The sequence below is a fragment of the Vombatus ursinus genome, unplaced genomic scaffold (genome assembly GCF_900497805.2).
Source record: "Vombatus ursinus unplaced genomic scaffold, bare-nosed wombat genome assembly UNPS02014906.1, whole genome shotgun sequence".
In the NCBI taxonomy this organism is placed as follows: domain Eukaryota; kingdom Metazoa; phylum Chordata; class Mammalia; order Diprotodontia; family Vombatidae; genus Vombatus; species Vombatus ursinus.
This window is the reverse complement of record NW_020954684.1, coordinates 100,409-112,226: the sequence shown is the minus strand read 5'-3', so window position 1 is coordinate 112,226 and position 11,818 is coordinate 100,409. Positions and strand designations below refer to the sequence as shown.

The 11,818-nt window shown below is 43.4% G+C and overlaps 1 protein-coding gene across 6 annotated transcripts; it reads left to right on the top strand.

The window, feature by feature from the left end:
* The first annotated feature begins 5,418 nt into the window (after positions 1-5,418).
* ING4 (inhibitor of growth family member 4) lies at positions 5,419-11,141 on the top strand. Of its 6 annotated transcripts, none has more exons than XM_027843355.1 (9): positions 5,419-5,720; positions 6,427-6,498; positions 6,979-7,082; positions 8,296-8,481; positions 8,842-8,956; positions 9,277-9,385; positions 9,576-9,723; positions 10,108-10,169; positions 10,282-11,141. In XM_027843355.1, exons 1-9 carry the CDS (start codon positions 5,612-5,614, stop codon positions 10,319-10,321), a joined length of 945 nt encoding a protein of 314 aa, XP_027699156.1. In that variant the 5' UTR covers positions 5,419-5,611; the 3' UTR covers positions 10,322-11,141. The 6 variants fall into 6 exon arrangements, with proteins under 6 accessions (XP_027699156.1, XP_027699150.1, XP_027699152.1 ...); XM_027843353.1 differs by lacking the exon at positions 6,979-7,082 and adding an exon at positions 6,121-6,266 and having other exon boundaries at positions 5,430-5,720; positions 8,315-8,481; XM_027843349.1 differs by lacking the exon at positions 6,979-7,082 and having other exon boundaries at positions 5,428-5,720; positions 8,315-8,481.
* The last annotated feature ends 677 nt before the right edge of the window (positions 11,142-11,818 follow it).

Here is an 11,818-nt window from a genome sequence, read left to right as displayed (position 1 = left end):
CAAGTGAGCAAGGGCTGTGCAAAGTCACCAACCTCACTTTCTCCTCCAGAGCCATCTAGGTCCAGTGGCAAGATAAAAATCAAGACAACTGGAGATGGCCTCCAATGATGAATGGAAGACACTATTGGAAGGGAGGGGAAGGGAGAGAATGTTGGGATATTGGGTTGTAGAGAATGACAGATTCTAGCCCACTCCTGTACTCAATATCATAGTCTTTGGTGGTTATTCAAGATCGACCATATCAAGGACAGGAAATACTTGTCTCAATTCATCAACAGTAACCACATTCTGGAAATCCAAGTTCCGGGCATTGTCATAGACCATGCTAGAAGATGGAAACAGTAAGGAAAGAAAAGAAAAGATTTAAGATGAAAAAATCAATTTGTTAATTATGGATCAGGCATTCCAGAGAGCACAGTGGAAGGAACAGATAGATCTGGAATGAAACGTGCAGGTGGAGAGGACAGTCAGATTAAGATGAAAGGGAGACTGGAATAAGGTAAAAGAGAGTGGGAGATAAGAAACAGGGTTTGTACAATGGCAACCAACTATCAAAATCATTGGGACAGAGTATATGAGAGGACAGGAGTATGCTAATGATTGAGGAATGAGTCCAGGTAGAATATTAGTGGCTGGGGAGAGATCTGTTGAGGAGGGCAGGTGATTAGACTTGTTCAAGGCCCTCCATCAAGGTCCAACCTCACGTCAGGTGGTGATGCAGTGTCCTGTAAAGTCCGGAGGGCCCACTTCATAGCAGGAGAGATAGGCAATGGCATGGCCCCTGGGAAATCTGAACAGGAGGAAGGTCCTAACAGTTTAAGGTAAGTCTAGTCTGGGAATGGTTTCCAGAACTCTGGAGAAAATTCCTGATATGAAGACAGATGATGGGAGGTAAGTAGGATCTGGGACTGACATGGAGCTCATTGACCCTGGGTCAAAGAGATCAGCAGGTAATCTGGATCTAGGGCTGAGCTATTCTAACATACCTGAAAAATGGTCATCCAACCTCTGTTAGAAGACCTCCAAGGAAAGAAGAACCCATCACCATCCTTTTTTTTTCTCTGCCAAATCACACAGCTGACATAGTGAGCTAACAGTCCCTTAAAACCTCTAGTATCTTTTTCAGACAAATCATTGTCTAAATATGCCTCCCCTTTGTTGGCATTTGTGAAGTTAACCTTTTGAACTCAGATATGAGTTTATATTTTTTCTTGTTGAATTTCATCTTAGATTCAGTTCAGTGCTCTAGACCCATCAAGATCTTTTGGGATCCTGGTGCTATCATCCTTTGTGCAAACACCACCAAGTTCTAGGTCAGGGGTGGGGAACCTGAATCTAGATGTGTTCTGTGAAATTTGGATTCAATCAAAGGGCTGCACTTGAGGATCTAAAGGGCCACATGTGGCCTCGAGGCCGCAGGTTCTTCACCCCCTGCTCTAGGTCATTTGCAGATTTGATGAGCATGCCATATAAGCCTTCATTTAAATTAATGACAAAATTGTTAAGTAGCACAGGGCCAAGCATAGATCCCTGTGATACTCATTGGATACCTGCCAATTTGACAATGAACCATTAATTTCTATTCTTTTTAGGGTGACTATTCAACCAGTTCCAAACCATCTCATTATATCTTAGTCTAGTCTATATCTCCATCTTGTCGACAAGAAGGACATGACAGACTTTATCATGTGCTTTGCTAAAAATCTAAGTAAACTATATCTACAACATTCTTTTGATATACCAATTTAGTAACTGTTAAAAAGTTTTAAAAAGTTCATTCTAGCATGACCTGGTCTTGCTGAAACCATGCTGGCATTTTTCAATAACTTCCCTTTTTTGATGTTCAGTGACCATTTCTTTAATGATTCTTCCTAGAATTTTCCCAGGAATTTAAGTAAAGATCACTACCCTATAGTTAGTGAAAACTCTTTTTTGAAAATCAGGACATTTGCCCTTCTCTGTACCTACTGTACTTCTATTTTCCATAATCTTTCAAATATTATTAATGATGGCTCAGCAATCACATGTGTAAGTTCTTTTAGTACCTGAGAATATAGTTACCTAAGGATACAGTTCACCTAGGTCAGGTGACTTTAATTCATCAAGAGTAAAACTAGCTGGGGGCAGCTAGGTGGCACAGTGGATAGAGCACCAGCCCTGGAGTCAGGGTGACCTGAGCTCAAATTCAGCTTCAGACTTACTAGCTGTGGGGCTGCCCCTGGGCAAGTCACTTAACTCAGATTCCCTCAAAAACCAACCAAACAAAAAAGAGTAAAACTAGTTGGGATCTTACTTTTTTCTTTTTTATCATGGGTATCAACTCCCTGTTAAGCTTTTTTGTTTTGTTATTTCCAGTGCTTTTATCTGAATATGCAAGAACATTTTAAGTAGAAGAAACATGGACTAAGACATGGAAAAGGTCTAGTTTGGTTGGGGCATAGAGAATATTAGGGTGAGTGGGAAGAGTAAGGTAAAGTATAGTGATTGGTAAAACAATGTGATTCAATGGAAAGATTGTGCAATTTGTAGTCAAATGATTACTCAAGAATCAATTAGGGGTTCTTAATCTTTTCCTGTGTCATGCACCCCTTCTCAGAATATTTTTTAAAGTGAATATCATAAAATATATAGGATTACAAAAGAAACTAATTATATTGAAATCAACATCTTTTTGGTTTTTTGCCCAGATAAGTTTATGTGCTTCCGGAAATGCATCCACGGACCTCTTTGGGACTCTGTGCACCCCAGATTAAGAACCCCTGTGCCATGTATGTGCTAGGCACCAGAGATACAAAAGCAAAAATAAAAGTCTCTGTCCTCAAGGAGTTTACATTGTATCAGGAGAGACAACAATTTATATAAATAAGTATATACAATAAATATAAAATCAACAATGTAATTTTATGGGAGAAAGAGTACTAATGGTTGGAGGGATCAGAAAAGGATTTCATGTAGCAGGGTGGCACTTGCGCAGAGTTTTGAAAGAGACAAGGGATTCTATGGGGCAGAGCTGAGGAGGAAGCACATTCTAGGCATTCTAGAAAGCTAATGCAAATGTACAAAAATGGCAGATGGAATATCTTGTGCAAGGAACAGCAAAAGAGCCAGTTTATCTGGACCATAATGCATGGGAAAGGAATATATAAAGTTGGAAAAGTAGATTGAAGCTAGTATGTGAAGGGCTTTTAAAGCCAGACAGAAGAACTTATATTGGATTTGGCACTAAAGTTTGTTGAATAGAGGAGTGAAATAGGTTCAAGTCTTAGCTTTGATGTTAGCTGTGTGACCTTCAACAAGTGAATTCACATCTCTGAGCATTAGTTTTCTCCTCTGTAAAATTGGAAGATTATACATTTCCTATTTCACAGGGTCATGAGAAAAGTACTCTGTAAACCTTAAAGGTGTTGGCAATGTGTGATTTTTGTTAGATTGTGGAGGACCTTGAATGCCAGACTGAGTTTATTCTGTAGTGGGATTATAGATTCCAAGTTGAAAGGGATCTTAGAAGTCATCTAACCCAACCTTCTTGTTTAAGAGATGAGGCACCTAAGGCCCCAAGAAATTATGTAACTTATTCAAGGTCATACAGGTAGTGTGTAGAGGTGGAATTGATCTCCAGTCCTCTGACTCCAAATCCAGAACTTTTTCCAGTTTATGAAGGCATTTTTTTTTTCAAATTGGAAAAGTGAAATTAGATCTATGTATTGGGAGGATAAATAAGCAACAATATGAGGCAGGATTTTCAATGGAGGGGATAGAAAGAAGACAAAATGAGGTGGGAAGACTGTCCTGGACGTTATTTCAATAGGATTTAGGCAAGAGGCAGTGGAGCACTGAACTAGAGTGAGGGTAGAGGAATGAGAAGTGGTGGTTGTCTGGGTATAAGATGGTGAAAAGCATACCTGTTTACTGGATACAGTATAAAGGCTCTGGCATGGTGACTACTGAATATTTATAGAACACTATTAAGTACAAAATACCCTTTGGTAGCTGGTAATAACAGTTTTGTGCTACTGTCTTTCCCTATGGGGAAAAAAAAAAGCTTACAGGGCCCACTACTTAGTATAATGTGTAGATAATTAATCAAACAGTGCCCCCTTTAGTTTGGAACTAGGTGCACAAGCATCTTCTCAGTCCTTGGAATTTTTCTTAGCTTGCCCCTTCTTTGGAACACAAGAGAGTGTATGTGAGATAGTTTGATGTAAGCTCTATATACTGATTGGCTAGGTCAAAATAATGCCTTAGCACCAGCAGTAGAAATAAATTCCTTACTTGGGTCTTAGGTTATGTAGCCTTATGATTGCTAGGAGTTTGGAGTACTATCCCTTCATCTGCCCAAAGGGTGTTTAGTCCTTAGATTTCTGTGCTGTCCTGGTCTGGGATGTCAGTGATAATTTTTATTTAAATTGGGAAATGGGATTATTACTGATTTTTGTTGAGGAAAATGTGCTAATTAAATATACCATCAAGGGTGACATTGACTGACCTGCCATCAGTAAATTATTTGAATTCTTTCTTGCCCTAGCAGTTGGTAATGGACCAGGAGTTATCCACTCATACCTTTTCTTGCTCTTAATTGTGGGCAAAAGGCGGATTGGGTGATGGGTGTATAGTGTGCGTCCAGGTACTGCTAGTTAGCCTGCTTAGGTGGACTTTCTTATAGAATTGCACTTGAACCAGCAGAGCAAATAAGCCTGGCACATTAGGCTTAGAAGTGAGAAACATAAAGTACCAGGCTTTTAGAGGAGAAATTTGCTCTTTGAGTATGTCTTACATACTTCAGGGATTGAAGCTGGACAGACAGGAGGATCCCTAGCTATGAGTGATGCCATTGTAATTATAGCACATTTGTTTAACGCTTTTAGGTTCGCAAAGTGCTTTGCATATATTGTTTCATTTGATCCCTCCAACAATCCTGTGAGGTAGTTGCTGTTACTATCTTCATTTTACTGAAGGGGAAGCTGAGGCTGAGAGGTTTAGTGACACATTGAGACAGGATTTGAACTCGTCTTCCTGACTCCCAAGTCTGGCACTCTATCCACCATACTACTGGCCGCCTTTGAGGCCCGGGCACTGGCGCAGGTAAGACATGTGGTTAATCCCCATCTCCATCATTCCAGGGTTAGGGCTGCCCCGCCCCCCCCCTCTTCCTCTGCTTGCTCCCCTATTCCACCCAGCACATAGATGACAGCAAGAAATAAAAAGGATGCAACTACCCTACACACACACACACACACACACACACACACACACACACACACAAATGAGAAATTGGGTGCGAATTTTCTTTTAAAGCAACTACAAGGAAAGTGCATATTTTTGGCTTTCTAAAAGTATATTCCTTTCGGAAAAGGGCGGGGAACAAGGGAACTTAATTCAAAATGGCGAGCGCGGGTGACGTTATTCCTCTTCCTTCAGTTCAAAACCAAGGAGCACAACCAGGTGAGGGCGGAACCGAAGCTTACAGCACCTCCCTAAGAGCAACAGCGAGCTCTCTCCTCCGAGAGGAAGGTGAAGATAATGGGCGGAAGCGTCCGCCCTGGAAACTCACTAAGGGCGGAATTCTCCCCGCACACACACTTTTAAGGGCGGAAGGGGCCTTCTCTCTGGGATGTGCTCGAGCCCTGGAGGGTCTTCAATCACTTCCGGGAACAGACTGGAAGTTGCTTTGTTTTGCTTCAAGATGGCGGCGGGAATGTACTTGGAGCATTATCTGGACAGTAAGAGGTTGCGGGTGTTGGGTCGGCAGCCTTAGCGCGGGTGCAGGGCCAAGCCGAGATGGGACATGCGCACATCGGTGGGCCCGCGGGGGAAGAGAGACGACTGAAAAGAAAGGGGAGGCGGGGAGGGGAAGGGGGGGGGGGGGGGGGGGGTGCGGGACAGCTGATGGATGTCAGCCCCGGGAGGGGCCGCTAAGGTGGGCTTGATCGTTTTGGGTTAGAGAGAAGTTGAGGAGTGTCGCTTGGGCAGGGGGCAGGGGGCAGGGGGATTGTCATAGACTCTGACTGCCGGGGGACACTTAATCCCAGGTTGGGTGCACCGTCTTGATCTGGCCTGGCCAGGTGTCCCGCCTGTCAGCAGGTCTGTAACCAAGAAATTCACTGACCTCCTTTTTCTTAGAGGAATAGACCCTCCAGTGGCTCCTCCCTCCAGCCTGTCCACCCTCCCCTTTAAGTGACTGAAGGGAGGACAGTAACTACCACAGAACTCCTTTCCTCCTGGATCTGAGACCCTGTTCCCACCAAAAAGGACCTGGTGCTAGTCAGGTTTGATTGATAGGATTTTTTGTAATTAATCCTTTGCTGCCAGGTTTGGACCACTACTATTATTGACACAGTTCAAGGTCCTATTGGAGGTTTTGTAGATTGTGGGGGCACAGTGGAACCCTGTGACCTCCAGCAATTCACAACCTCTTCTTCCCCTCAGGTATTGAAAACCTCCCCTTTGAGCTCCAGAGAAACTTCCAGCTCATGCGGGACCTAGACCAGAGAACAGAGGGTGCGTACAGACCAAGGTGTACATTTATCTGTGTCTGGAGTGAATGATTATTTATTCTTCAGTTTGGTGTTTGCTTGTACAGTCTGATACAGGGTATTGTTGCTTCTCTGTTCACCTTACCTGCTGAAATTTATGAAGGGAGGGTAATGGTAGCCTAGGTATCAGCACAAATTTTTCCTCAACAAATGAAGTATTGAGGAAAGAGCTAAAGAGTTCAAAGACACTATCCTCATTACCATCCTCAAGAAGAAAGTCAGAAAATCTTATGGTTTCAACTGTAGTTTCATCTCTTTGGGGGTATAGCCCTTTCCAGAATACTTCTGCTACACTTCATTATCAGTCATACTGCCACAGAATTCACAGTATGGCTTTGACTGCAACTCATGTTGGCAGACGTAATCTTTGCTTCATGGCAAATACTGAAAAAAATACACAGAGATTAACAACAAGACTTCTACACTGTATTCTTCGACCTTACAGAAGTATTAAATATCATCTGTGGACCTGCACTCTGGCAACTCTTGAGCAAGTTTGGCTGCCCTGAGAAATTCCCTTGGAGCCTGAGGCTACTCCCCGATGGTCAGGTTGGTCTCATCAGAGTTGATAGTGCCTTATCAGGTCCATTTCCCCCTCATCACTAGAGGATTGTGTAATAGGTACAGTCTTTTCTCTTTTGTATAGTCCTGCTCAAAGAAATATAACAACAAGTGATCTGCAAACTAATGACTGAGTCCCATTGGGAAGGTCTTCTTAGTAAATTCATCACAAAATCAAAAGTCCTGGAAATGGTCATCCAGGAGCAGCCGAATGCTGAGGATTGACTTGTTTTCTCTGTAATCCAGTCCCAACTTTTGAAGTGCACACAACAAGAAGAGATGTCAGAGAACATGTCATTGTTTGCATGCCTTATAATATGTTTTTTGGGAAACTGGCAGATGAAATGTAGTGCAAACATAGAATGAATCACCATACCACACTGAAGATCTACAGAGCAGTGGTTCTGCCCAGATTTGTACAAGACCTGGACCTGTTATAGTCAACACAACCAATCTCAAGCAGTTTCATCAACAGTTTCAATGAGCTCTGCCAAGCAACAAGTGACAAACCAGGATCATCAGTAATAAATTGGAATACCACCAGTCTCCAAGCCAGTTTGCTTTAACACATTCTAGTTGGCCTAGGTGATAGGGGACAATAGAAAGCCTAACCAGGTCACTGAAAGGTTAGCTGAAGTAGGGTGGGAAGCAGGTTGAGCAGAAGATAGACATTCAATAAGGCATAGACATCACTGAGGAATAATAGTGGATGGATCAATAACAGCTTGACCCAGGGTAGGTAGTTTTTTGAGAAAAGACACAAAGTAGCTGTTGAGGCATGCAAACAGTGACAGGCCTTGTGAACAGCATCTATAGCTACCAAAAACTTAGAAGTATACTTAGGATATGAAGGCAGTAGAAACGGAGATACCATCATATTTAATTTCAGCTTCCTCTATACATGGTGGGTAGAAATGCTGATGGCATCACCTTTGGTTATCAGTCAGATGGGGTGTTACATGCTCACACATCTTGAATATGTAACTCTGGGAAGGTCACAACTTCCCAATGCTCTACATGCTAACCTGCATTGGTAGAGGGAGTTTTCTCATGTGGGAGTTCCCAATACCAGTAGAGCCACACATCTAGTCCATGTAGCATTTCAACCCCTCCTTAAATATTCTGTGCATTTTAATTTGATGAGGGCCTAGGGGGAATATGTTCAATCAACTATTTGGGGGGTGGGGGGCATTGTGACCAGGCCTCTGTCTTTATTGTAGACCTGAAAGCAGAGATTGACAAGCTGGCCACTGAGTATATGAGTAGCGCCCGCAGCCTCAACTCAGAGGAAAAGCTGGCATTACTTAAGCAGATCCAGGAAGCTTACGGCAAGTGCAAGGAATTTGGGGATGACAAGGTGCAGCTCGCCATGCAGACCTACGAGATGGTATGGCCAAGATCCACATGTTCCTCTCTACCTTTCTGCTCACTCCCGTGGGTCTTAAGACTTCTCAACTGTGTTGGGAGTTTTCATAGATTTGGGGACTTTGTGGAATCTGTTTTGGGTCTATAATTTTTTTTAAGGCAATTGGGGTTAAGTGACTTGCCCAGGGTCACACAGCTAGTAAGTGTCAAGTGTTTGGTCTGAGGCTGGATTTGAATTCAGGTGCTCCTGACTTCAGGGCAGGTGCTCTATCCACTGCGCCACCTAGCTGCCCCTTGGGTCTATAATTTTCCTTATGAAAGTTTCATCCTTCCCATTCTCTTATCTCCCTGCCTTCTCTTCTTCCCCTCAACCTTCTCCCAGGTGGATAAACACATTCGAAGACTGGACACGGATCTAGCCCGCTTTGAGGCTGATCTGAAAGAGAAACAGATTGAGTCAAGTGACTATGACAGCTCTTCCAGCAAAGGAAAAAAAAGTGAGGAGGATGGGACAGGGCTCTGGGTAGTAGAAGCTTAATAGAGGCAGCATATTATAATGAATTTGGAGTTAGAAGACCTAAGATCAGATACTATCTGCCAGTCACTACCTATATGACCTTGGGCCTCAGTTTCCTTATTAGAAAAACTGGGCTAAGGGGATTGGGTTGAGGTAAATGATTTTTTCTTCCATCTCTAAATTCTATGATTCTAAAAGAATAAGAAGGAGGATAGTTGGGTCAGAAGGAACAGAAAAGCCAAATATGGCTTAACCCATCTTTTGGTCTCCTTGCCCCCTGGCTTTTCCCCTCTTTCCTAGAAGGCAGGGTTCAGAAGGAGAAGAAAGCTGCCCGTGCTCGTTCCAAGGGTAAGAATTCAGATGAGGAGGCTCCCAAGGCTGCCCAGAAGAAGCTGAAATTTGTGCGCACGTGAGTTAGAGTCTTAACAAAATCCTTACCTCTGTTCCTCCATGTCTTCTACCTTTTTTTTTTTCCCTTACATAGTGGCCCAATACTTGTGGCTAGAAATGAGGATAACTTCTCCCTAACTCCATCCCCATCCTAAATCCTCCCATTATATCTGAAGGTCATAACATATGCCATTACCTCTGTTTTTTAGAAGCCCTGAGTATGGTATACCCTCAGTGACTTTTGGCAGTGTTCACCCTTCAGACGTGCTGGATATGCCAGTGGATCCCAATGAACCTACCTACTGTCTTTGCCACCAGGTTTCCTACGGGGAGATGATTGGCTGTGATAACCCTGATGTGAGAGCTGGTTTGCCTGTGGGATGGGATGCTAAGGAGGGGTGATGGAGGGAGGGGTGAGAAGAAGGCTGAGACTTCTTTCCCACAAACACTGAAACAGACCTTGTTAGGAAAACATTCTCTTTATCTGCCATTTCCTTTTTGGAGGATGTTACTTTCTAAAAGGGTGAGAAGGGTACTGGTTAGATGAGTAGAAAGACAAAGATGAACTGAACTCTGAAGCAGTTTAATGCATGAAATGTAGTCAGAATCAGCCTTGCCCTACCTAGTTTTCTTGAGGATCCTTTGTAGGGGAGGAGGAAGATAGGAGAGAGGTGTAGAGTAAGTGAAGGGAATTCTGACTCCCTCCCTATAATTTTCCTTCCTCTTCCCACCTTCTTTCAGTGTTCCATTGAATGGTTCCACTTTGCTTGTGTCGGATTAACAACCAAGCCTCGAGGGAAATGGTGAGTGTATGGCTAAGGGCAGCCTGAGTCTGAGCTTTGGATTAAATTTGAGGAAAAGTTTCTCCCCAAATTTCTTTAACCTATCTGCTCCTCTTTGCCACCTCCTCCCTAGGTTCTGCCCTCGGTGCTCCCAGGAACGGAAGAAGAAATAAACAAGGGCCTCGGATGCATCATAACAGTTTCATCTCTTCTCCTCACCTTGGCTGGGGCATGGGGTGGAGATCCCTGTGTTGGGGTGTTGGGACTCAGGGAGAGAAGGAGACTGGTACGGAGAAGTCACTCCCTTCTCCCCCTGCCTGCCCCACACACATACACACTCTTGGTGCTGAGGCTGCATCTGAACTGCAGTAGGGCGGGTGGTATGTGCCCTCCTTTAGAACATCACCTTCTCCTACTTGGGGTTGGTGGAGGAGGGGTCATCCCCACTTCCTCTTTGCCTCCATGCTGAGGTTGGTGCTGTATCTTGGAGGGATACCTTTTTACTTCCTTCACTGTGTATATAGGGGCTGGGACAGCAGTACAGGGGTGCCTTCCTTCCCCCCCATGGTGGGGGCTATGGTATGTTGATCTTCCTTCTCCCCCTGGACTTCATCTTTTTGTAGGGCCCTTTCTGTAGGGTCACCTTCTACCCTGTGGCAGGGGAGTTTTTAGGCCTGTGTGTATTGGAGGGAGGTAGAGACCTCCTTTGTAAGGGAGGAGTGGGTGGGAGAATAAAAGTCATGAAATCTGGCCTGCTGTATTTATTGAGAAGGAGAAGTTAGGAATATGGGCCATTGTGACACCTGACTTCCTCCTTCACCCCTCCATTTATTGCCCCATATGCTTTTCCAGGTCCTGGAGCTACCTTGATTTCAGCCTTTTTCACATCCTCAAGCCACAGAAGGAAGAAGAACATGACTTCACATTCCTGTGCTTTGCTATCCTAAAAGCTTATGTTTATTTAGTTCCTTGCAATATATAACTTCCCATTGACATAGGGCATTTATTGTCTGTTATTGATAAGGAAACTAAGGCTTAAGTTAAATGATTTGCCCAAGATCACACTGCCAGCAACTGGCAGAGCCTCAAGATATGAACTCAGGCCTTCTGATTCAGTTCAGTGACCTTCCCACTACATTGGACTCCCTTTCTGTAACTTAGCTTAATAATGTGTTTAAATAACTCAACGCTAGCCCCCTAAGGCTAGGGCAGATCCCATCCAAAATACCACATAAATGTGTTACTCAATAGAAGTAGCATGGTACGGTCTTGGGAAGACCCAAGTTCAAATCCCCCTCTGAGACTTGTTAGCTCCATGATCCTGAATGGGCAAATCACTTACCCTCTTTTTTCATTGAACAACTTCCCAGGACATCATAAACTGCTTGTGATATGGATTGGTGGAGGGGAATATATTTTCAAAGTTAAAACATAAGTGCTTTCTGTAAGACACTGTACTAGGTTTGAGGGACACTGGCAAATGAAACTGTCTCTGCTCACAAGGAGTTGTATGTTCTACTGAGAATGTAATAATAGTAGTTCTATAATACTTTAAAGTTTGCAAAGTGATAAATATACACATATATACATATGTATATTATCTCAGATCCTCACAACTATGAAGTAAAGCACTGTTGTCCTTATTTTACAGATGATTTTGCAGGTAATTT